Raw genomic sequence first — 22,884 nt, 5'->3', positions numbered from 1 at the left:
GACCCCTCGCTAGCCTGGCCTGGGCAATTGTCCCTGAGCTAGGGCTCCCCCAGCCATTGCCATCGGGGGGTTGTCACCAGCTCTTCTCTGCTGTAACTGAGGCCGGTGGTCGTGGCCCCCACGGGACACTCCTCTGGCTCCTTTGGACTGCACCGAGCTTGGGGTCAAGTCCCCGCCGTCCCTTCGCTGCGCCCTGGGGCCGTGCCAGGAGCGGGGCAGAGTGGCTTTGGGGCGGAGATGTGCCAGATGCGGGTGGGCGATGGGTGTGGGTGCCCCACGCGGGCCGTGACCCCGCGGCCGTTTCCTGCCCGTGGGCAGGGTGGCAGGCGCCCGCTGCGGCTGCACACACGGCGCATTGTTCTGCCGGGGGCCGGCCGGAAGGACTTCCTCCATCCCGGCCAGGGGATGCACGACCTGGGCAGTCCGGCTGCTGGCAGCCCGCTCCCACCACAGCTGGGCACGGCGGCTCCGGTGTCCGGCCAGCCCGACCACCCCGCTCCAGCGGGGCCGCAGTGGCCGCGGGTCCCCGGCCCCCTTGGCTCCGGCCCCGACTCACCTTGCTGGAAGTCGCCTCCTGCGATCCGACCTCACAGCGCGGCCACGGCAGCCGGGCTCTGCCGGCTCGGTGCTTGTGGGGGTGCCCCAGCAGCACCCAGGGCGGGCAGGGGGCTGCGGCCATGCGGGGGGGCCGGGGTGGTCCCTTGAGGCATGGGGACCGCAGGGACGGGGGGCACGGTGGGGCCCACGGGCATCGTCAGGTCAGGGCAAGGGCGGGCGAAGGGAGCCAGGCCTCCGGCCCCGCCAGCGCCGGGGGCCGGGAGCTGCCTTCCCCTTCCCCTTCTCCCCACGGCAGCGGGGGGAGGCAGGCGGGGGAGCGCTCCCCGAGCCACATGGTGGGCTGGAGGAGGAGCCGTTGCCCAGGCAACAGCTGAGAGCATCCTTCACCCCTGAAAATGGTTTGCGGAGCTGCTGCCACAGCCCCACAGCGCGGGGCACTGCTCAGGACCCCCACAGGTCGCCTGTGTCCCTAGGGTTCACATCCACCCACTCCAGCTCTGGACACACACCAGCATCCCCTCACCTGCAGGCTGCTACCCCCCCATCAAGGGCAGGGATGGGAGACACCCCCCAAATGCTGGGGCACCGCTGGGCAGGTGGAAACAGGCAGAGCCAGTTCCCTGCCCTGCTCGGGGGGGCTCTGTTCACACCCCAGCTCTGCCCCAGAGCCACCCTGAACATGTGACAGACACACGAACAGGCTGGTGACCCCAAGACCCTGGTGCCAGGGTGCCATGACCCAGGCAGTGGCAGGAGGGCAGCACAGGCATCCTGCCTGGTGCCTTTGGAACAGCAATGCCCAAGCAGTCCCCATCCCCCCGCCTGCCTTCCTTCCTTCCACGGCTGCAGAAAATGCCTGGATTTTACCCCAAGATGCCCCCTCCGAGTGTGAGAACTCCTCCTCGGCCCGCTCCCATAGCAACTGTTCCCTAGCTACCCAGCCGCACTTGCTATTCTCATCCCAGTGCAGCTGCGTGCGGCCCCCCCGCGCTGTGCGCCAGGCTGTCACCGCTGCCGCCGGCCCCGGACCCCAAACCCACCCTGGGCCCCCACCAGCCTGCCCCCCTTTGACTGCTTCACCCTTGGTGACCGTCGTGACCCTCACCCCGTGTCACCACGCACGGTCTCCCCTTGGAGAGGCTGTTCTTTGGGCTAAGGAGCAGCACTCTGTGCTGCCATAAGGTTCCCATTCGTGGAGGCCCCCCTGAAGTAGTAATTCACCGTGACCAGAGGGCAGCAGGACTCTGTCCTGGCCTCACAGCACACCTGGGACAGCCCAGGAGGGGCTGTGCTGGGGATGGACATGGCCCAGAGGGGAGCACAGCATCCCAACAGCACAAGCCTCATACCTGTCGTGCCCTGACACTGACTCTCATACCTGTCGTGCCCTGACACTGACTGAAAATATGCAGCAAAGACACTTGGGGTCATCTGTGATACTCAGGGCTCAGCCAGCATCACCCTTTTTGCCCTGGAGAGCAACCCCAGCCCTTCCCTGCAGGTCAGGAGCACCAGCAGAGCCCATGGCAGCCCAGAAATGAGGTCCTCACTCCCCTTCTTACAGCCACCAACCCAGAGCAAGCCCCCCATGACATGAGAGCAACACAAGGCACAGCAAATATTTACACTTAACAAAAGGTTAAAAATTTAAATACTCTCCAACTTTAGTGCAAGGCAAGCAAATGATACCACAGGTCCAAGTAGGTGCTCAGCCCCCCTGGGGGGCCTGGCTCAGAATGAGCAGAGGCAGCAGCACACGCACACACGTGTGCACACACACACACACACACAGAAGGGACAAGTTATTGCTCAGGACACAGCTGGGACAGGTGTACACAAGAGGGGACAGGACAAGCTGAATGGAGGTGGGCTGATCCCCACGCTGCTCCCCACAGAGGGCTCTTGCCCGTGGGTGCAGGAGCTGTGCTGGCTCCCCAGAACTCCTGGGGACACACACTAAGCTGGTCCCAGCTCACTTTTGGGTCACAGCTTCACATGAACCCCAGGAAGGAACATTCCCTTTATCACAGCTTTGCTCCCCGAGAGCAGGGTCCTTCATGTGTCTGCTCCTCCACCACTGAGCTGGGCCTGGGGACGGCCACGCCTCTGGAATGCACAGGTCCAGAGCTGGTGCAACTCCACTCTGCAGTGTGCCAGGATCAGACCAACCCTTTGGCCACAGCAGCAGCAGGTGCCCACAGTGGCTGTGTCCAGCTGTGCCAGCGGTCTGCAGAGGGGCTCGGGATCAGCTCACTGGAGCTGGCAGCACGTGTGAGACGAGGCAGGAGGCAGCAGGCTCCAGCAGACAGGGACACGAGGACAAGGCAGTGACGCTCTGCTGCCGGGACGCGATGGCACAGCACTTTCCTGTGCCTCGGGGCTGAGCAATGGACTCCGCTGGAGCCAGGACACCTCAGCACGGCCAGAAAGGTCCAGGAAAGATGATTTAGACACCTCAAGGCACAGAAGGCCTCTGTCCAGGACTCCCTGGAACAAAGCTGGGAACGTCACTCCTCCCATAGGAGGACATTTGTGCCTGTGACAGGGTGGGGGCAGTGCAGGCCCCCACCCATAGACTAAAAACCAACATGTGATATGTACAGACCGACATATATAAATATACATCAAACCTGCGGTGCCGCTTCGGCACCGTGGAATGTGTCAGCAGAGCTGCTCCAGCCTGGCCTCGGCCCACGCTGGCACCATCCCTCTCTCCCTCCCACCCTGGGCCCGGGACAGGAGCGGCAGCAGCACCAGCACCATCCCAAGTGGCAGATCTGGAAGCGTCCGGGTTTGTCCCAGGGCTTGCCCATGGTCAGAGGCACCTCAACCCGAGTCGTGTGCGGCTGCCAGCCTTGGAATCATCCTCACAGTCTTCACATACAGACGTATAAAACTGTAAACAAATCCACCTCGTGGGGCCACTGCGACCGTGTCCTTCAGGCTGGGCACTCGGGAGAGGCAAGGGGGTCCCAGGGGCTGGAGAACAAGCTGTGCTCTACAGCCGGGTGGGCTCTTCCTCGCTGTCGCTGCAGTTTCCACAACAGTCCTGAAGTCAGAAGGGCAAGGAGAGGGAGGAGGGAGGGAGAGAGGAGCACAGCAAGCAGAGGGTGAGCACGGTCACACAACCCAGCCCACAGCTGCCCTCTGGTAGGGACGGGCCAGGTTCCCTCCCAGCCCGTGTGCAGGAGAGTTACATGGAGGCAAGGGGCAGGAGGGGACCCCCAGACTGCAGAGAACAGTCCAGCTGCATCTGGAGGTTCAGCCCCTGGCAGACAGACTGGTGAGCACACAGCTGGCTAGCTCAGAAGCTGTGGGGAAGCTGGGCTCCATGGACTGCAGCCACCCAGGGACACAAGCTCAGTGCCAGCACAGACGCTCGGCCCCGCTCAGGGCTCAGCTGGCCACGAGAGCAGCTGAAGCCCTTTTTGCTGAAATGGGAGTCTGAGCACGGGGCAATGCCAAACCCTTCACAGTTTCTCAACCCTTCTGTGTGTCCCGGACATCCGGAGAGGAGTGAAGGAAACTTCCCCGAGCCCCCTGGGAGCAGAACTCCCAGCAGCAGCAGTGCAGGGGCAACTCTGGCTCAAGCTGAGGGCAAGGCCTCCCCCACAAAGGCAGCAAGAGCAGGGATGCTGGATTAGTGGCTCAGGGGGCAGTTAGAACAACAAGCAGGTTGTGCTCTGCCAGGGGAAGGGAATAGGCACTGAAGGATAACACTCCTCTTTCCCAGATCTTGCCATGTCCGTGGGCCACCGGGTATTTCCCTGAGCAGAGCAGCCAGGAGTGACTGCTCACCTCTGGAAAGAGAAAACACGTGGGAAATCACAGCTCAACCCCTTCTACAAACAGCTGCCCATCCTCTGGCAGGTCCTGGCTGCCTCGGGAAGGGCTGGGTATCCCCAGAGCTGGCTCTGGCTAGGGCAGCCCACTGAACTGCAAAGCACAACTCAGAGCTTGCCAAGGAGCAGGAGTCAGCACCAGGTGGCTGAGTGGGTTCAGAGCCAACCATGCTGGAGTCCTACAGCTGCACACAGCTGCTGAGAGGCAGCAGCCCAGGCTTTGCCAGGCCTGGAAAGAAGGCAAAGACTGTCCTGGACAGAGGAAACAGGCAGACAAGCAAGCCCACAGCAGCTGCAAGATGTTTCTCTTCTGCTCATCCTTCAAAAGAGCTGCTCTCTGCCTGGCTCAAGATCTGGCAGAAGTGCTCTGAGGAGCCCATTCCAAGAGCAACAACTTGTTCAGGGATAGTATTATTCATGTCAGAATGGAGATGATTAAGTATTTTATAGTCTTCAGCATCCCTCTGCCTGGGTGATTCCAGCATGTTTAGCCAGGACACTCCTTTCCAGCCCCCTGAACTCCTCCAGCACGGGGTGTGCCAGCCAGGAAAGGGCTGGCTCCCTGCAGCCTTGCATGGGTGCCCCTGAAAGCTCTAGGGTCTGGCCACCCACCAGAGACTGCTCGCTGCCCTCTCGTGCCCACCTCCCTGCCAGACCTGCCTGGCACAGGCAGGAGCAGGATCACTGCTGCTGGGAGACTGGCTGAGGAGGAAACGCTGCGCAAACCCTTACCTGTCTGCTGAACAAGCGCTGGAGTAAGCCTTTTTTGGGCTGTGGAGAAGGCTGCCCTTTCCAGTCCAGGTCTGGGGGCACTGTGCCATCTGTGCTAAAGACATTCAGCTCCTTAAAACACTCTGTCTCGATCATCTGGAAGAGGGAAATGAAGGCTGCAGCAACTGTCACATGGAGCCCATCACCGAGGGCCCAGCAGAGCACGAGTGCAGCAGGGACAGCACAGGGACACTGCCCTCAGCCATGGTGGGCACAAGCAGGAGCAAAGACCCACCTCGTTCTGCCAAGGAATGGGCACACTTCCTGTAGCAAACTTCTGGTAGAAGTCGTTGTCTGTGGGCTCCAGCTCCACCCCTTTCACCGTGGAGAACTGCTCGATGTCCAGCACATCCTTGCAGTAGATGGCCTGGGGCTATGCAGCACAAAGATTGCTCTAATGCCAGGCTCCACCTTGATGCCATCACCTCCAACTGCTGCTCATGGCTAAGCCAAGGCCACCTTTCCCTGCAGCCCAGAGCACACTGGACCCCTGTTCTGCCAGGCCCAGGGAAGGGGATGGGCCCCATCTCCCCATGCCAGGGCTCCCTCTTCCCTTGACAGCACCAGTGACTGAAAAGGTCAGGAACAGATGGGCACTTACATCTGGCTTGAAGGGAGGGTCCAGCATGCCTGCTTCCAGCCTCCTGAAGTTGAGGTGCTTGAAGAGAGGGTGTTCCTTCACTTCCTTGGCCCCAGCTCCTCGGCACCCCAGGCGCTCCAAGGGGTCTTTGCACAGGAGCTGTGACACAGAGGAAATCAATGTCCACGGTGAGGGGTGCTCTGTGCAGGAGCAGCCCTGGCTCCTGCAGTGTGTTCTAGGGAGAGCACAGGCCTGCCAGGCAGCTGGGCAAGGAATGAAGGCACTTTGAATCCTCCTGTGCTGCCTTATCAGAAACAAAGGAAGCTGGCTGTCACCTCTGCAGGGAGCAGCCCTGGTGTTCTGCTGCTGCATGCACAGGAGTGGTGGGAGTGAAGGGACAGGGCTGCACAGCCATACCAAGGTGCAGAGTGAAGGGACAGGGCTGCACAGCCATACCATGGCGCAGAGAGAAGGGACAGGGCTGCACAGAGGGAAGGGACAGGGCTGCACAGCCATACCATGGCGCAGAGAGAAGGGACAGGGCTGCACAGAGGGAAGGGACAGGGCTGCACAGCCATACCATGGCGCAGAGAGAAGGGACAGGGCTGCACAGAGGGAAGGGACAGGGCTGCACAGCCATACCATGGCGCAGAGAGAAGGGACAGGGCTGCACAGAGGGAAGGGACAGGGCTGCACAGCCATACCATGGCGCAGAGAGAAGGGACAGGGCTGCACAGAGGGAAGGGACAGGGCTGCACAGCCATACCATGGCGCAGAGAGAAGGGACAGGGCTGCACAGAGGGAAGGGACAGGGCTGCACAGCCATACCATGGCGCAGAGAGAAGGGACAGGGCTGCACAGAGGGAAGGGACAGGGCTGCACAGCCATACCATGGCGCAGAGAGAAGGGACAGGGCTGCACAGAGGGAAGGGACAGGGCTGCACAGCCATACCATGGCGCAGAGAGAAGGGACAGGGCTGCACAGAGGGAAGGGACAGGGCTGCACAGCCATACCATGGCGCAGAGAGAAGGGACAGGGCTGCACAGAGGGAAGGGACAGGGCTGCACAGCCATACCATGGCGCAGAGAGAAGGGACAGGGCTGCACAGAGGGAAGGGACAGGGCTGCACAGCCATACCATGGCGCAGAGAGAAGGGACAGGGCTGCACAGAGGGAAGGGACAGGGCTGCACAGCCATACCATGGCGCAGAGAGAAGGGACAGGGCTGCACAGAGGGAAGGGACAGGGCTGCACAGCCATACCATGGTGCAGAGGGAGCGGGCGCAGGGCGAGAACTTCTCCGAGTACTCCTCCTGCACTTCCTTCACCAGGCGCTCCACCTCCTCCCGCTTGATCTTCTTCTTGCGCTGCTGGAAGGGGGACTGGCCCTCGATCATCTCGTACACCAGGCAGCCCAGAGCCCACCAGTCCGGGCTGAACGTGTAGCGCTCGTTCTTCACCACCTCCGGAGCTGCGGAGGAGCGGGGGTGAGGGATGTGTGAGGGCAGGGAGAGCACACCTTTTTAATCGTTTTTTGCTTAAAGCAGGGTCACTTACCCATGTAGCCAACTGTCCCCACCCGGCCCTTGATTGTTTGGCCCTCTGGCACATGCACAGCCAGTCCCAGGTCTGAGATACGGATGTGACCTGCATAGAGGAGGGGACAAGTTAACAGGAGAAAGTCGGGGGCAGTGTCAGAAGCTGCCAAAAACACAGGGTAACCCTGGTTCAAGCAGAGTAAGAAGAAACTCACAGCCCCTCTTGACCCTGCACTCACCGTGGTCATCCAGTAATATGTTCTCTGGCTTCAGGTCCCTAGGATGGAAGGGACTTGATTAGCAAGAAGCTTGTTGTCAAAGCAAAGGACACAAGCAACAGCCACATCTCAACAAGTCACAGATAAGCAACCTTAGGATGCAATGCCCCCTGCCTTGGGCACACAGATAACCTTCCCCTCACCCTCTGTCCCACAGCTGACCCTGCAAGCTCTCCCCTCCTTGGCAGAGAACACAACAACCTTCAACCCTCTGCACTGAGCCTGAGGATGGTTCCCTCTTTGCAGGTGCAGAACTCAGTATGGAGCAGGCCACACAAGTGAGAAGGAGCAGAGGCTTCTCTGCTTATCGTGCCCCAGGGCAAGGAAGGACCAGAAGGGACTTCCTGGCCAGTGTTTAGCCATGCTATCCTAACACTGCATCACACCCCTGTGAGTACAGTCAATCCACTTGTTTTCCCTCCTCCCCAGCTCTTGAGCACGCTGGGGCAGCCTACCCTCCTTTGTTCTAGTGTCAATACTGCCCAGGGAGCTCAGTGCCTGCCCTGAGACATGCACAGCATGATCACATCCTGTTCTTGGCGACCATTTACCAGCACAAGGAAGCCAAGCTAAGGTCTCCCTTTCTCCCACAAGATCAGCTTTCTGTTCCTGATTCCTCTCACTCAGCTCTGTGCTGCTTTCAAGCCTGAGCTTATTTTGTTGAGCAGACAGACCCAGCTGGGCTGGTAAGAGCAGCAGGAACCCTCTTGCTGCTGCAGGCCCTACAAGCTCTCCCAGCAGGGAGCAGGCAGCACGCACCTGTACACTATCCTCTCCTGGTGCAAGTCCTCCAGGCCGCAGCAGATCTCAGCAGCATAGAAGGCTGCCCGGGGCTCCTCAAAACCAGCCTCTCCCATGTGGTAGATATGGAACTTGAGGTCCCCTCCATTCATGAGGGTCAGCACTAGGCAGAGAGCATCTTTAGTTTCATATGCATAGGCTAAGCTCACCTGCAATTCAGGGCAGAAAGGCTGTTAGAAGACACAGCTGGAAGAGGGAGGTGCCCACACTCCCACGGACACTTTGCCACCCAAGCAGCCACTCACAGGCTCAGGGCTGGGCCTTTGCCAGCAGAGGAGGAACTGTGTGAGCCCAGGGAGGACATGGCAGTACCCAGCAGTCCCAGCACACCCCCAGCTTTCCTCAGACAGGGAGGACACTTTCCCCAAGCCAAAGCTGCTTCCCGCCACGGGCAGGCAGCACTCAACAGCAACACTGGGGCAGCATCTGATGAACCCTCTGCAAAGGGAGGCTCAGGCTTTTCCACACCTCCCAATCACACAGCTCAGGGCTGGGCTTCTCCCCAGACCACTGTCTGGAGAGACAGTTCTCACTGTTTACTTGTGCCCCAAAAGTCACAAAGGCACCTGTAACACCAGATGGGTGTTTGGGGTTGACTCTGGGGGCATTTACAGCATGTTGTGGAGGCAGGAAAGGTCCTGCCAGACCCCAGCCTTGTGAGAGATGTGCAGCCATTAGGACCTTGCACCATGAGCAGAGCCTGCTCCTGCCTCTCCACACCAGGTGAGGAGCACAGAGGTGCCAGGCTGGCTGGTTGGAGGAAGAATCCAGCATCGCAGCGAAGTGAGAGCAATTCCTATGTACTTACTACAAACCTACTGTTCACTTTTTCCAGGATCTGTTTCTCATTCAGGGCCATGGCTTCTCCCTTCCTCTTTTTGATCCGTTTCTTCTCCAGTTTCTTGCAGGCATACATCTTCCCCGTGGCACGCACTTGGCAGGCACACACCTGGAGGGAGGACAAGCCTCAGCACCCTCCCACTGCCATTTCAGAGTGGGGGTCTGGGTTCTGCTCTCAGAAAGAGGCACAGGAAGGCAAATAAGCCCACTGTCAAAGCAAAGACACAGTGACAGCTCCAGGTGGTACAGAGAAGCAGGAGCCAACTCTGATGCCTCAAACACCTTTAGCAGCACCATGGCTGGTACCTAGGAAGACAGAAGGCCTCTCCATAAACAGAAGGAAGCCTTGCAGGAAGTGTTCAGTAGTGCAGTTTGCCCTGTTGAGACACAGGGAACTGACCTGACTCTGCCCAGTTAGCAGGCACCACAGGGCTCGTGCTACCAACCCCACACAGCACCTCCCACACCTCCAGCACCTGGACAGAGGTGAGCTCCTGCCTCTCAGGGAGAGCTGGCAGGTCACACAAGGCCCAAAACACAGCCCAGCACAGAGCCCCCACAGCCAGCAGCACCTGCCTCCAGGTGCTGGATGGCCAACCCAGGTCTGCCTCTGGCAGCAGGCAATAGGGGCTGCCTGGTACCCTGCATGCAGAGGAAACAGTGGTTACTCACCTCCCCAAAACCGCCCTTACCCAGCACACGGTACTGGCGGAAAGTGTTTTTGGTCACCGGCTGCCTGTGAGGGAAAGGAAACCAGAGTGACATGTGAGCAATGAGAGAGCTCCATGCCCTGGCCTGACAGACTGTGGCTCACTCCAAACCCCTGCTCAACCCAGCCTTGCCTCCCCATGAGGCAAGCAAGGCTGGGGCTGCTGCTGGTGCCAGTAAAGGGCCCTGAGGGACAGCAAAGGCCAGGCTCTCAGCTCCTGCCAGGGCCCAGATGGGAAGGAGCACCAGGGACCCCTGGGCAGGCTGTGTGAGGAGGGTGCAGGTTTCCCTGAGGTGAGGGGAGCGTTACCTTTCCAGCCATTTCCACTGCAGGAAGCGGTTGAAGTACAAGCTGTCGAGGTAGTCAGCAAAGGGAGCCACGCTCAGGTAGTCGTGGATAAGCCTAGGAGAGAGCAGAGCCAGGTTCCTGAGAGCTGCTCACAGCCCTGGAAAAAGCCAGCAGCCCCAGGAAAGAGGAGGTGAACACCCCAAAAGGCTTTGCCATCTCTCACCCAGCCTGGTGCTGAATCACCCACACAGCCCTGGCCCAGAGAGCCTGGCTCCATGCTAAGCCTGATGCAAAGGGAAGGTGCGTTGGAGGTACCACTGTGACAAATGCAGCGCCTTGGGACCCTGCTGGCACTGCTAATTGTGGCCTCCTGGCATCAGCCAGGGCTGCAGGACAAAGGGGGACAATGGGACTCTGCAATTGCCCCTCTGCTCACAGGGCAAACCTGCACACAGGCTGTAATCAGCTGCTACCAACATTCAGCACCAGGCGCTGAGCTGTTCACTATCAGATGAATATCCAGCACAAAAGGCCACAGGGGATCCTGCTCCAACGAGCTAACTGCCTTGGAGAGCAGTGCCAGGGCTGCCCAGCAGAGTGAGGAGCCTTAGACACAGTGTCTAGACTGGAAGCACGCATCAAGGAGAAGCGGATGGGCTCTCCCCTTTCAGAGCCTGCCAAGTGCAGGCAGGGCCCAGCCCGGAGGCTCTGCATTCAGACACGACGCTGGTTACCACACACGGAGCTAACGCTCCCCAGAAGACTGCAGCAAATGTGTTGCCACAGCCCTGCACTCAGTTAGGCAACACACTCCAGCTACTGTGCAGGGAGGGGTGAGGCTGCAAGCCCGGCTTGCCCAAGAGCTTCCGCTTCACACGCGGAGCCGGGACCGCGGCCACTGCTTCTGCCATGGGAACAGAGGTGACCTTAGACCCCTGCAGCAACAGCCAGAGTAACCCAGCCACAACAGCCACTGCTGCAGCAGGACAGGACAGGACAGCTGGCACACACTGCAGCTGTGGGCTCGGCTCAGCACGACCCTAAAAAGTCCTGGCACAACACTGGGAATAGCATTGGTACAGGGTCTTCCCAAATGGCAACTCCAGCTGGGAGGACTGACACAGGTTTCTGCAGAAGTTCATGGCTCCCAGAGCACAAGATATTCTTGTGCTTGCTTTCCTGGAGCTGGGCTGCAAACTGCTGGCCCAGAACTCCCCAGGCCCCAGCCTCAGCACCAGCTCTCACTCTCCCAGAGGAAGGGACCACGGGGGACAAGGTGAGTCAGCTGCAGATCATCCCCATGATGTGACCTGCCATGTGTGACCTGCAGGCACAGCCCAGCCCTCCAACTTACTTAGTGCATTCCTTGAAGAGCTCCTTGGAAGGTTCCTGCTCCAGCCTCTCACAACAGGCATCCACCAGTTGTGAGGGAACTTCAGGCACGTGGTCCTCACTCTGGGGACAAAGGGATGGAGTCAGACACAGGGAGCAGAGCACAAGGGTCCTGCTCTAGGGTCAGTGGGTAAAGCAGTGTGGCAGCTTGTGAGGTGGTGTGTTGGCTATGGCAGGACATGAGCAATGTCAGCTGTTGGCTTTCCAACTGTTCTACCCTTGCAGGCACCAAACACAACCCTTTTACTCACGTTTGGCTTCAAGTACTTTTCAATCAGGTGCTGCCCACATTCCTTCCTCTTCTCATCTGGAGCCACTTCGTACCCTGCCTGGAGAGAGCAGTGTGAGGGGCAGTTCCAGCCAGAAACCCTGCCCTGCTACTGAGCAGCAACACCCTCTGCCCAAAGTTTCCCATGCTTTCCTTGAAAACCAGATCTCCAGCAAACATCTCCCTAAGCAAAGGCCCAGCCCTACCCGGGCTCCGACTCACAGGTTTCTCCTACAGGAAAACCCTATTGCCCAGAAGTACCTGCTGGAGCACCCAGCCAACCAGTTCATGCCCAGGGTGTCAGGAACATCCCTGCCTCCCCCAGTGAATCCTGATGAGCTTTGCTCTTACCACAGCATCCAGGAACTTGACGCAGCGTGAGAGCTCGGGGCGCGTCTCGCAGAACTGCCGGAAGAGCATGTGCCCAATGGGCTGCTTCTCGCACAGGCTGTGGTAGTCCCGCTCTGCAAACGAGGAGAAGGTCACCCCACCACATCCCAAAGGAGCAGTCCCAGCCCAGGCAGCACTGGGGGCACTGGGACTCCTCAGCTGGGCTGCTGACAGGTGCCACCAGGCTGAGACTCCAGGAGAGTGAAGCGCACCCAGTGGGACAAGGGACATTGCTGAGGTTTTACATTCCCCTGTGGAAGATGCTCTTCCCTGAAAGAGGATTGACCTGCTGCTCTGTTCAGCCTGAACCTCTTGTTCCTAGCAAAGGACCTCCACAACAGCTGTTTGCATAAAGGCTTTCTTCTCTCTCCACAGAGATCGACCAACTACTCCAGACACACAACTTTCCTTGGAACATGAGGAGCACACCAAGCTTATCTCAAGGGAGATCTTCCAGGCCAAGAGTTGTTCTGATGACTCCTTCAAACCACTTGTGTTCCCAAAGGCCCTGCTGGAAGCAGCAGCATCAAAATGGGAGGCACCATTCCCACACATGCCTCGCTGATGTACACACAGCAGTCAGAACTCCCCTCTCCACAGGACAGCCACTTGCTCGTACATCAACTCTTGCAGATTCCTCCTACCCCTCTATGAACTCTGAACGCCTTTGACTATCCAGAGCACTTCCAGTTCTCTGCTTTCTTCCACTCACGAGACGTCTGATCCCAGGCCAGAACACATTTCTGTGACAGCCACTGCCACCGAGGGCTGCGGGCTGCCTGCAGAGCAGATGTGCAGCCACCCAGGGGATCCCAGCACGGGGCACTCCCAGCCTTCCCCTCCCTGTGCAGCAGTTTCTCCCGAGGAAGCTGCAGCTTCCTGAGGGTGCAGGAGAGTGCAGAGCCAGGCGGGCTGTGGTGGGGGAGGAGGTGGCCTCACCAGCTCCGCCGCACCAGCCGGTTTCCTTGTGTCTGCAGGGGAAGGAGTTCCCTTCAGCTGGGGAGGACCAGAATTTGCTGTCGGCGAGATCAGAAGCTTTCAGCTGCCCTGGTCGCTGCCCAGGCTCACACGAGGTTACTCCCTGTGGTTAGGGCACAAAAAGCTTAATTCTTCAATGGGCAACCAGCCCACTGTGCCCACAGTCCTGCCAAGACACTGGAATAGGAAAGAAATGCCTTTCCAGCAAGCTATGAGGTGAAAAGAAAGACACCCCAGCCAAAGAGTGCCCAAGCACAAGGAATGGGGTCATCTCTCCCACGGGAAAACCAAGAGAAACTGCTGCCACCTGGGTCAGAGCAGTGCTCACGTGCCTCTCACCAGAGGAAGTGAGACACGGGTGGTGACAGCCAGTGGCTGAAAGGGACTTGCTTCCCAAATTTTCACAAGGTCACTGTCCTGGATAGCAGAGCAGCAGGCACAGAGACCACCAGCACTCACCGCTGGCAAACGGGTGAAGTTCAGTGCTGGAAAACACCATGACAGCCACAGGAAGGGTGGCTGCAGGCACAGGGTGGACAAAAGCTGAGGGAAAGCTCTGCTGAGGGCGTTGCAAGTCCAAGGGGTTTGGATGGTCAAGATGGGAGCTGCAAGGAGAGCCCAAGCCTGAGTCCTGTTCAGCTCTCAGACTTGCTCCAGAGAGGCAGCCAGCAGCAAATCCAAGGCTGGGGTCACCAAACAGTCACTCTGGCTGTGAAGCCAGCCCCGAGAGATGGTGCACGGGTTGTGTGGCAGAGGGAGGTGGGGACAGCCTGCACTGTGAACTTGAGGGTTACAGTGTGGATGAGTGACGTTGAGGTTCTCCAAGTCCTACACTTCCATGGGGCCCAAAGGACTGCCAGAACTGGAAAACCTGGGCAGGACAGAATTGGGAATTTGAGCTGCAGAAACCTCCCAAACCCATTCATTTCAGTGACACCTGTTCTGAAACAAGGCCAGTGTTGTGCCACTCTCCAGCTGGCAAATGAATTCGGACTGAAAACTTAAACAAGCTCTCCTCTTCCCAGGAAGCAAAGCACTTGCACCCTCTGTGCCCCAAAACAATTTCACATGATCTCAAGACCAAGCCTGCTGCACAAACAACATTAAAACCATGAAGAGTACAAAGTACAGAATGAAAATGACAGGCCAAGCCCTGCTCAATGCCAGTTCTCATCCACTCCACACAGCAAGAACCCAGTTTGCCTGGGAAGAGCTACTGCTTGAATGTTAGAAGCTGAGGCCCGTGGAGCTGAGCTGAATCCAGCCAGGGAGAACAGAGAACAGACCTTTGTTGTTTTTGCAAAGGCACCCCAGAGTGACACTCCAACACCCTGCAGCATGGAGCAGGTCTGTCTGCACACACAAGGTGATATTCCCCAAGTGAAGCTCATCACAGCCTTGCAGGTGTGTGGCTACATCATCAGCCACTTACCTACCCATTATTTCTTCCCTACACTCTGAACTCCAAGTAATCCTGGCTGGGATTTGCCCTGCTCTATGTCCCTGACACTCAGCTTGGGGCGCACAACTCCCACCAAGCCCCGCATCTCACCCAGGGTTTGCCGAAGGTCCTCGCAGAGGCTGATGTGGGGGAACTGCAGCATCTGGCGCCATTTCTTGCTCTTGCCTTTCCTGTTTCCTCCACCACCTGCAGGGCACACAAAATCAATACCATGAGTCAGGAAGCAAAGGTGTCTGACTGCACCTAGCCTTGCCTCTAAGTCCAGTCAAGGAAAACAAGACCGACGTGGTAACACCATCTCCTGGTGGGACCAAAGTGTTGGAGCCTCGACTGGAAATGGACAGACCAACCTCTGGCTGCTGAACAAATCCCAAGCAAGAACCTGAAGACCTTTATGATGGCAGAATCCCACCAGGGACAGGAGTGTCCACAGCCACAGCAGTTCTTTGCTCTCAGGCCCGTCCCCAGCACCTCTGCATAACTAATCACCCCTCCAGGCCATGCCTCGCTTGGTGTGAAACTCTTCCTGCTGCAGTAATGCCACCTACTCATTCCAGACTGATTGCTTACTCCAGGGAGGGGCTCTCACATGGAGGACATGAAGCTGGGAGACAGGAATTCCTGCTCTAATCCTGCCTCCACAGACAACTCGCTACATTGCCTGGGGCTCATCGCTTCAGTTTCCCACCTCTGAAGTGGGGACACTCCCACCTTTCTCCAGAGATAAGCCAGCCTCAGAAAATCCAGATCCAAGAACCAGGTATTGCTCCAGCTTCGACTGCTGGAGTAAATGCCCAGTGCTGTAGGAAAGGGTGGGAAAGCTTCTAGATAGACCAAAAAATTTACATCATAGCAAGCACTAAGTACCGATTTCTGGGATCAGCCAACCTCCAGGGACTGCTTTCCCAGTGCCAACACACACAATTTCCCACCTCTCTTTGGAAATTCATTAAATCACCCTGCCAAAGCGGTCGGGCCAAGAGTTGGGCCCAAGGCCCGGCCTTCTGAAATCACACAGGGGTTGAACACAATTTATCAGCTCTTGAGAAACACTCTCGTAACACTTTCCTCCACTGCAGATGCAGCTCAGCCCCAAACCCTGGGCACAGCCCCCTGGCATCCAGCACCGCAGGAAGCCCCGCATGGAGAACCAGGGGATGGGGCCATCCTGCTCAGCCTCTCGCAGTGCCAGCCCCGGGTCCCTGCACTGCATCTGCCCCGCAGCAGCAGCTGGGCTGCACGATTGTACAAACTCAGGAAGGAAGTGACTCAAGGGTGAGCGGGGCTGGAAGAAACCAGCGGCGCAGACACCTTCTTGTCAGCCACAATGAAGCGGATGGGGGCAGCGAAAAGAGGGCAGGGGAGGACAGGCCATCCTCACCCCAAGAGAGCTCAAGGAAAGGCAGAGCAAAGCCCCACAGCACCCGGAGGTTGCATTTCCTTGAGTTGTTTGCTTTGAAAGGAGGTTCCAGCGCCCTTCTCCCCCGCCCTCCCAGCACTGCCGACAGTCCCACGGGGAGCTGGGCTCCTGCACAGCAACCTCCCAGCACCCCTGGCTTGGGGATGGGGCAAGGGGCGGGCTGCCTCCACCCAGAGATCACCAGGAGCAAGCTTCAGGGCTGGGTGATGGATGAGAGCTGGGGGATGGATGTTGTCCCTCTGTCAAGGCAAGGGGGACAAGGATCCTTCGCCTTCCCTGGGCCAGACCAAACACAGGGCATGGTCGTGCTGTGGAGCAGCTGAAGGTGGTGGTCAGCAGCCCCATAGCATATTCCAGCTCAGCTCTGCACTCCCACACCAACCTAGGAAGCTCCAAATAGGCTGGGCTGGAGCTAAGAACCCAGCCCTGTTGGTTCTGTCCTGCAAAGCAGCTCTGTCCTGTCACAAAAGCTGTCTGAGCTTACCCCAGTGGCCACCACGGCCACTCAGCCACAGGTGGGAGAGCCACGGACAGGCAGCATGGACACGTGTGGCTCTCACAGCCCAAGAACCCCCTGGCACAAGTGTGACACCGGGCTGCTTCTGCCCGCTGCTGCCAAGGGAGAGGCACCAGCGGAGCACCAGGAGCAGCAGCCGTCCAGCACCTCGTGCTGCATCAGTGCCAAAACTCCATTCCCCAAGGGCACAACTGGAGCCAGTCCCCGGGTCACTCCGTGCGAGGCTGGGCCTCCTGCCTGGAGGTCACAAACCCTGCTGCTTGGTTTTGAACCAAACCTTGCCATTATGAACCCGAACGTCACGGGCCACCACGGTCACTGTGCCAGGAGTACTTACACTTAGCCTGGTTTTCAAGCAGCTTGGAAATGTTTCTGTGCAAATTTAATTTCGCTGCTTTTTGCTCCCGCAAATCTAATCTCCAAAGGCCTCTAACTGGATTTCAGCTGGTCTCTCAGGCTCCAGGATGGCTCGGTCTGGCCAGCTGCACCCACGGGGCAGCGGGGACTGTGCTTCCCCACCACATTTGTGATTTAATGAACTCATGGATGCCTGGCTGAAGCGGATCTTCTGTGCAAAGGACCAGCGTGAGACTTCCCATCCCCTCCCGAGGCTTCTCCCCGGCATCCTCAGCACAGCCAGGCTGCATCCCACACGGGGCTGAATCCAGGGTGGCCCTGGGGCAGCGGGAGCGCTGCGGGCCCGCAGAGCCCCGGGAGCCCCGGGAGCCCCGCGGACGGGCCCGGGGCTGGTGTGAAGGCGGCGGACGGGTGGGGCTCCCCGCCGCAGTTTCGGGATCGGCCCGTGTGTGGGAAGCAGCAGTTTACCGGACTGAAATCAACTTTTTTTTTTCCCCTCCTACGGCACCCAAAGCTGCCCGTGCCCCGTGCCGGAGGAGCCGGAGCAGCCCCTGGGGCGGGCACGGCGGGACGCAGCCGGGGCGAGCCGCACCGGGGAGCCAGCGAGGCCGCCCGGGACGGAGCTCAGCACCCCCGGAGCGAGCACAGCACCGGGCACGGGGAGCCGAATGCCTGCGCCCAGCCCGCGCCGCCACCTCCCCGCTCCCCGCCAAGGCCGCGGTGCCCCGGGAGGGACCGCCCCGGCCGAGCCCCGGGGCGGCACCACCGGGGCGCGCAGCCCGGGCCTGCCGCCCCGCCAGCCCCGGCGCCGCTCACCTTCGCGGGCCTTGAGCAGGACGGTGTTGGCGACGATGTTCTCCAGCTCCATGGGCCCGCGGGCGCCGCCGCCTCCCGCCCGCGCCCCGCCCCCCGCGCCCCGCCCGGCCAATGCCTGCCCTCGCTCCTCCCGCGCCGTGTTCCCATTGGCCCGCCCTCTCAGGAAGCCCCGCCCCCTCCGCGGCACCACCGCCCTCCAGTTGGCCCCGCGAGGTGCGGCGGGCGGGGCGGGGCCAGAGTAGTGACGTCATCCGGCAGCCATCGGCGAAGGGCTGCCGGGACGAGGGGGCGGGCGCTGATTGGAGGGCGAGATGTCACTCAGAGGGAGCCGAGAACCGATTGGCAGAGAGTCAAGGACGCCCACACGGGGAGCCCCGCCTCCCACGTCATCTGATTGGGTGTGGAGCTGCCACTCAGCCGCCGAGCGAGTTGTGATAGGCTCGTCTATGGTGGGTGGGGCCGAGTGGTTGGATATTAATGAACGACGGGGGCCAGCGGGAGTCCCGGTCCCGGGGATGTCCCGGTTCCGGTGACTTCGGCGGGGCTGTCTCCGCGGTGTCCCGTGCTCTCCTGGCAGAGCCAGTTCGCGTTTAGGAGAGCCTCCCCAAACACGCAGCCTCAATAAAGTCCAGCAGCCACGCGTGTTCCCCCGGTGTCTCGGTCCGTCCCGTCCCGGGGGTGGGTGACCAAGCTCCGGTGCTGTGCCCCGTTTCCGTGGTCACCGCTGCCGTGGAGGTTTGGGCTGTGTCATCCCCCAGTGCAGCTGACCCTGACCGCTCCGGTGCCGTTACGGTGTTTGATCTCCCGCCAGTTTCTTTCCACCAAGTTTTCTCTCTAAAAGCCATTTTTTAAACTTACACCAAAATGAACAGCAGAGTTATGTCAGAAGAAGAGCTGTGCTGTGGGAACATCTCCCCACCAGATCCCCAGCAAGCCTGGTTTCCCTGCAGAGCCCTCCATGAGCCGTCAGCCCCTCGGGTCAGCTGCCCGTCTCCCTGCCTCTGCTGGCCACAAAACCACTCCTAAATCTCCTTAAACCGAGTGGTGTGTGCCCTACTTTGTGCTGCTCCCGGTCTTGGAGCGCAGATGTCACCTCTGCCTTCCCACGGCTTCGTTCTCTTGCTCCATCCAGGGGGATGTCTCCTTCCCGCTGGCATGGGCATGGAGCAGATGATGGGCAGGTCCCTCCCTGTTGTGATAAGGCACGAAATGATGACACAGACACTGCTGCTCTCGAGGGGAACAAAAAAAGAAGAACCTTTATTTTCTGACTCCAACATTTATAGTTTTCCAAAGGTGACAGTGGATTGGAGGGTGACAGTGCCACCTCTCCGATGCCACTGGACAGACCAAGGGTCCATCAATTCTCTCCACCTCCATGAAAGAATGCAAAACAGGTTATTTACAGAACTGTGTGTGGGAAAGTTTGTTGAAAGAATGTAAACATCAGAAGGCTTAACAAAGTCTTACAAAATCAGGGCGACACCTCCCCTGGTGTCTGTCAGTGGCAGGAGAGATTTTGGGTTCATGTCCTCAGGTTGAGGATGATAATAACAGAAATTACTCCAAGCACTCGCTGTGCGTGCAGTCAGTTCTGCCTGTGGCTGCTGTGCTCTTCAGCATCCACTGCAAATCAGATGTCACATCTTTAGGGTACGAATCTGCAGCGATTAGGAGCAGGAGGAGGATGCTTTGCCCTGCCACACCTTGGGGGTAATCTCTCTGTCGCTGCCTGGAGGGATGAGCTCATGGTGTGAGAGCTCCTCTTTTAGAGCTGCTTTCCTTCCAAAGCGTGTTTATTTTGAACTTAAAATGAGATAACTCTGCTCCCATCCATTTCCAGCATTAACCCTTGGGTTGCTGTTTTCTGTTTCCTCCCACCTGGCATTCTGCAGCACCTTTCCCATCACTGACAAGATTCGTGGACAGCACCAGTGTCCAGAGGATCCTGATGTCCCCGACAGATCCAGCAGCAGCTCAGGTGGAGGAGCTGCCACTCTGCGTTTTAGCTCTGTGGAGGGGAGCTGTGTGTTCATGCCCAGGAGGATGGACAGTGCCTGGCACCCTGCTGGCACCAGGGTGTGTGGCCAGGGCACTGTGGGGCCCTGGGGTGCTGGTGTCCCCTGGGAGAACTGGCCTGGCCGTGTCCCCACTAGTTGCCCTCATCTAGGTATTTTTAGAAGCAAAATGTTGTTTAGTTGTAGAAGGAGAAGGGAGGGGAAGCTGGGTGGCAGAGATAGGGCAGCTCCTTCCGCGGGCAGTGCCCGTGCAGCTCCAGCCACCGGGGCCAGACCCCTCTGAGAGTCAGCACTGGCACCCATCCCAGCCCCATCCCACCGGGAACCTCTGCTGACTCCAAAGCTCACTCCGTGAGCCTCCCCACACGGGGCCAGCAGGCACAGTGCTGGCCCAGGGCTCCTCATTGCTGCCAGTGCCCCCACCCCATCCAGCCCCCCACCCCATCCAGCCCCCCCAGAGCCCACTGAGCTGCACCCACCCTGACAGGGGCTGCGAGGGCTGGCAGGGGCCAGTGTTCCTTGAGCTCCAGCTCCCAGGCGCCAGCAGCTGTTTTTAGCCCAGAGAAAGTCCAATGTTTTGAGATTTTCTATTTTGAGCAGCAAAGCTGAAGAAGTGGAGCAGCCCCTGACCTCTGGGTGTCTGTGCAGAGCGAGGCAGGCAGCCAGGCAGGGGGGGTGTGGGGCGGTTTCTGCCCCCCAAGGGGGATGTGGTTGTCCCTGGGTCTTCGCCCCACAGCTGCCTGCGTGGCCTCTTGCACGTCAGGCTGTGCTGGAGCCTGTTCCCATGCGATCCCATCTCTCACACTCTCCCAAGGGGGAACAGCCTTTCTGGCTTTGGGATATCATTCCTCCTTTCCCTCCTGCAGCACAGTACAGTCCCTGAGCAGCCCTTGTACCCCACCGTGGGTACGTGTGTGCCCTCACAGAGCCCCCAGCACAGCTGGCATGTTCCCAGAGGGGACAGAGAGGCACAGGGCTGCTGTGGTGGCACAGCCAGCTCAGCCCAGTGCTGGTGACACTGCCACGGGGAGGGTTTTGTCTCCTCACAGCAGACATGGGGTCCATCCCCTACACAAGAGAGTGCTGGGGGACACAGACATTCATTGGAGAGTGGGTGCCACAGCAAGTTGTCACCACCACTGCTACAAGGCACATGTGTGGGGTGATGTGGGTGACAAAAGGTGCTGGCGCTTGGTGCCTCTTTCTGGGCTCCCTGGAGGCAGACACCAGCCCCAGGCACAGCATTTGGTCTCGTTTTATTCAATCCTGCATTTCCAGAAGCACCTCGAGCTGCACACTGGCACTGCCATCCAGGATCTGTGCTGGGGCCAGGTGCTGTGAACGCTGAGCAGGGCTGGGGGCCGTGTCCCTGGTGTCCCAATGTGTCCCTAAGTGCGGTGCCGGTGGGGGACGGCGAGGAGCCGGCGGAAGGCAGCACGGAAGTCCCGGTTGAAGAGGGTGTAGATGAGCGGGTTGACGCTGCTGTTGCAGTAGCCGATCCAGAAGAAGAAGTTGAAGAGGGGCTTGGAGACACGGCAGCCCTGCCCACAGAGAGCCCCCAGGCTGTAGGTGAAGAAGAAGGGGAACCAGCACAGCACGAAGGCGCCCATCACCACAGCCAGCACGACGGTGAAGCGCCGCTCCCGCGCCCGCACCAGCCGCCGGCGGCACAGCAGCATGCTCTGGTGCTGGCTCCGGCGGCGCCATCTCAGCATCCCAACGCCCGACACCTTTCCATCGCCGCTGGCGGGGCGCGGGGAGCGGGCAGCGAGCAGGGCGGCCGTCCTCCGGGCAGTCAGGCGGTAGATGCGGCAGTACACGGCGACCATGACGAGGCAGGGGACGAAGAAGGAGGCGGCGCAGGAGGCCAGCACGTACCAGGTCTCCTGGCTCAGCTGGCACTCCCGCCCGCCCGGCCGCGGCCGCAGGAGCGGTGGCAGTGCCACCAGGGCCGCCGCCGCCCAGACCGCCCCGATCATGCCCTTCACCCGCCGCGGGCTGCGGCGCAGGTTGAGCCGCGCCGCCCGTGTGACGGCCCAGTAGCGGTCGAGGCTGATGGCACAGAGGTGCCCGATGGACGCGGTGCAGAGCAGCACGTCCAGCGCCAGGTACAGGCTGCACCACAGCCCACCAAAGTACCAGTAGCCCATCACCTCGTTGGCCAGCGAGAAGGGCAGGACGAGGACGGCCACCAGGATGTCTGCCGAGGCCAGGGACACGAGGAAGAGGTTCTGTGGGGCTTGCAGAGCCCGGCTGGTGGAGATGGCCACCACCACCAGAGCGTTGCCCACCAGCGTGGCCAGCAGGACGGACAGGGCTGCCAGCAGGATGAGCCCCGTGGCTGCGGGTGAATGTGGGGCACTGCCGGCGCCGCTGCCGTTACCGGAGGTGTTGGGAAGGGCGCTGGCTGGCTCCATGCTGGCCCGGCCCCTCAAGCAGATGAAGCCCCATGGAGCTTTCCCCCACCCTGCTCACCGGTCCCGAAGCGGCTGCGGGCGCAGTCCCAGCATCGCTGAGTCCCCGGGGGGTTCTCCCGGCTGCCACCACTCCTGCACGGACCCGGTCTGGTGGCGAGGTCGTCCTGGCCCAGTGGTTGCCTGGCTGGGCATGCAGAACAGTGGCGGTGCTGGGAGCACCGAGAGGCTCCCACGGCCGCGCTGCTGGCTCTGCTGGTCCCAGTCTGGAAGAGGGCGGGCGGGAAGGAGGGAAGGAGGGAAGGAGGGAGGGAGGGAAGGGTGGGCCGATATCACTGGCAGGAACCCAAACATCTGTGGTCAGTGGGAGAAGCTCTTATTGCCACTTAAAGGGTCCCTTCAGGGTCACCATGGGAGGAGGGCTCCAGCCACAGGTGCCAAGGTGCCTGGTGCTGCAGGGGCACTGCCCAACCGTGCCGAGTCATCATCCTGCTGATCCCAGCTCAGCAGCATTGCAGCAGCCCAGACATTGTTTGGCTGTCCCGTGCTGTGCCTCGATCACTGATGTGCTGCTGTGGCACACAGTGGGGCACCATGGACCCTGCCAGCTCAGCCCTTTGGGGACAGGGCAGGGGGAAGAAGATGCT

General features: G+C 59.8%; 2 protein-coding genes across 4 annotated transcripts; both read right to left on the bottom strand.

The window, feature by feature from the left end:
* Positions 1 to 2,205: 2,205 nt before the first annotated feature.
* Positions 2,206 to 17,906, bottom strand: GRK6 (G protein-coupled receptor kinase 6). 3 transcript variants are annotated; one of them, XM_041397862.1, is made up of 16 exons: positions 17,806 to 17,906; positions 14,786 to 14,881; positions 12,217 to 12,329; positions 11,849 to 11,926; positions 11,560 to 11,660; positions 10,227 to 10,319; positions 9,881 to 9,944; positions 9,177 to 9,317; positions 8,327 to 8,517; positions 7,529 to 7,566; positions 7,309 to 7,398; positions 7,014 to 7,222; positions 5,773 to 5,910; positions 5,407 to 5,544; positions 5,133 to 5,267; positions 2,206 to 3,607 (listed from the first exon to the last, which is right to left on the bottom strand). In XM_041397862.1, exons 1-16 carry the CDS (start codon positions 17,855 to 17,857, stop codon positions 3,557 to 3,559), a joined length of 1,728 nt encoding a protein of 575 aa, XP_041253796.1. In that variant the 5' UTR covers positions 17,858 to 17,906; the 3' UTR covers positions 2,206 to 3,556. The 3 variants fall into 3 exon arrangements, with proteins under 3 accessions (XP_041253796.1, XP_041253797.1, XP_041253798.1); XM_041397863.1 differs by having other exon boundaries at positions 2,206 to 4,358; positions 17,806 to 17,903; XM_041397864.1 differs by having other exon boundaries at positions 8,327 to 8,471; positions 9,188 to 9,317; positions 17,806 to 17,903.
* A 1,302-nt stretch (positions 17,907 to 19,208) lies between these two features.
* On the bottom strand, positions 19,209 to 22,492 carry LOC121332523 (alpha-2C adrenergic receptor-like). Its single transcript, XM_041398038.1, has one exon. It carries the CDS (start codon positions 22,238 to 22,240, stop codon positions 21,212 to 21,214), a length of 1,029 nt encoding a protein of 342 aa, XP_041253972.1. The 5' UTR covers positions 22,241 to 22,492; the 3' UTR covers positions 19,209 to 21,211.
* Between the last annotated feature and the right edge of the window lie 392 nt (positions 22,493 to 22,884).

The sequence above is a fragment of the Onychostruthus taczanowskii genome, unplaced genomic scaffold, assembly GCF_017590055.1.
Source record: "Onychostruthus taczanowskii isolate IOZ18803 unplaced genomic scaffold, ASM1759005v1 scaffold14, whole genome shotgun sequence".
In the NCBI taxonomy this organism is placed as follows: Eukaryota; Metazoa; Chordata; class Aves; order Passeriformes; family Passeridae; genus Onychostruthus; species Onychostruthus taczanowskii.
This window is presented reverse-complemented; position numbering and strand designations above follow the sequence as displayed.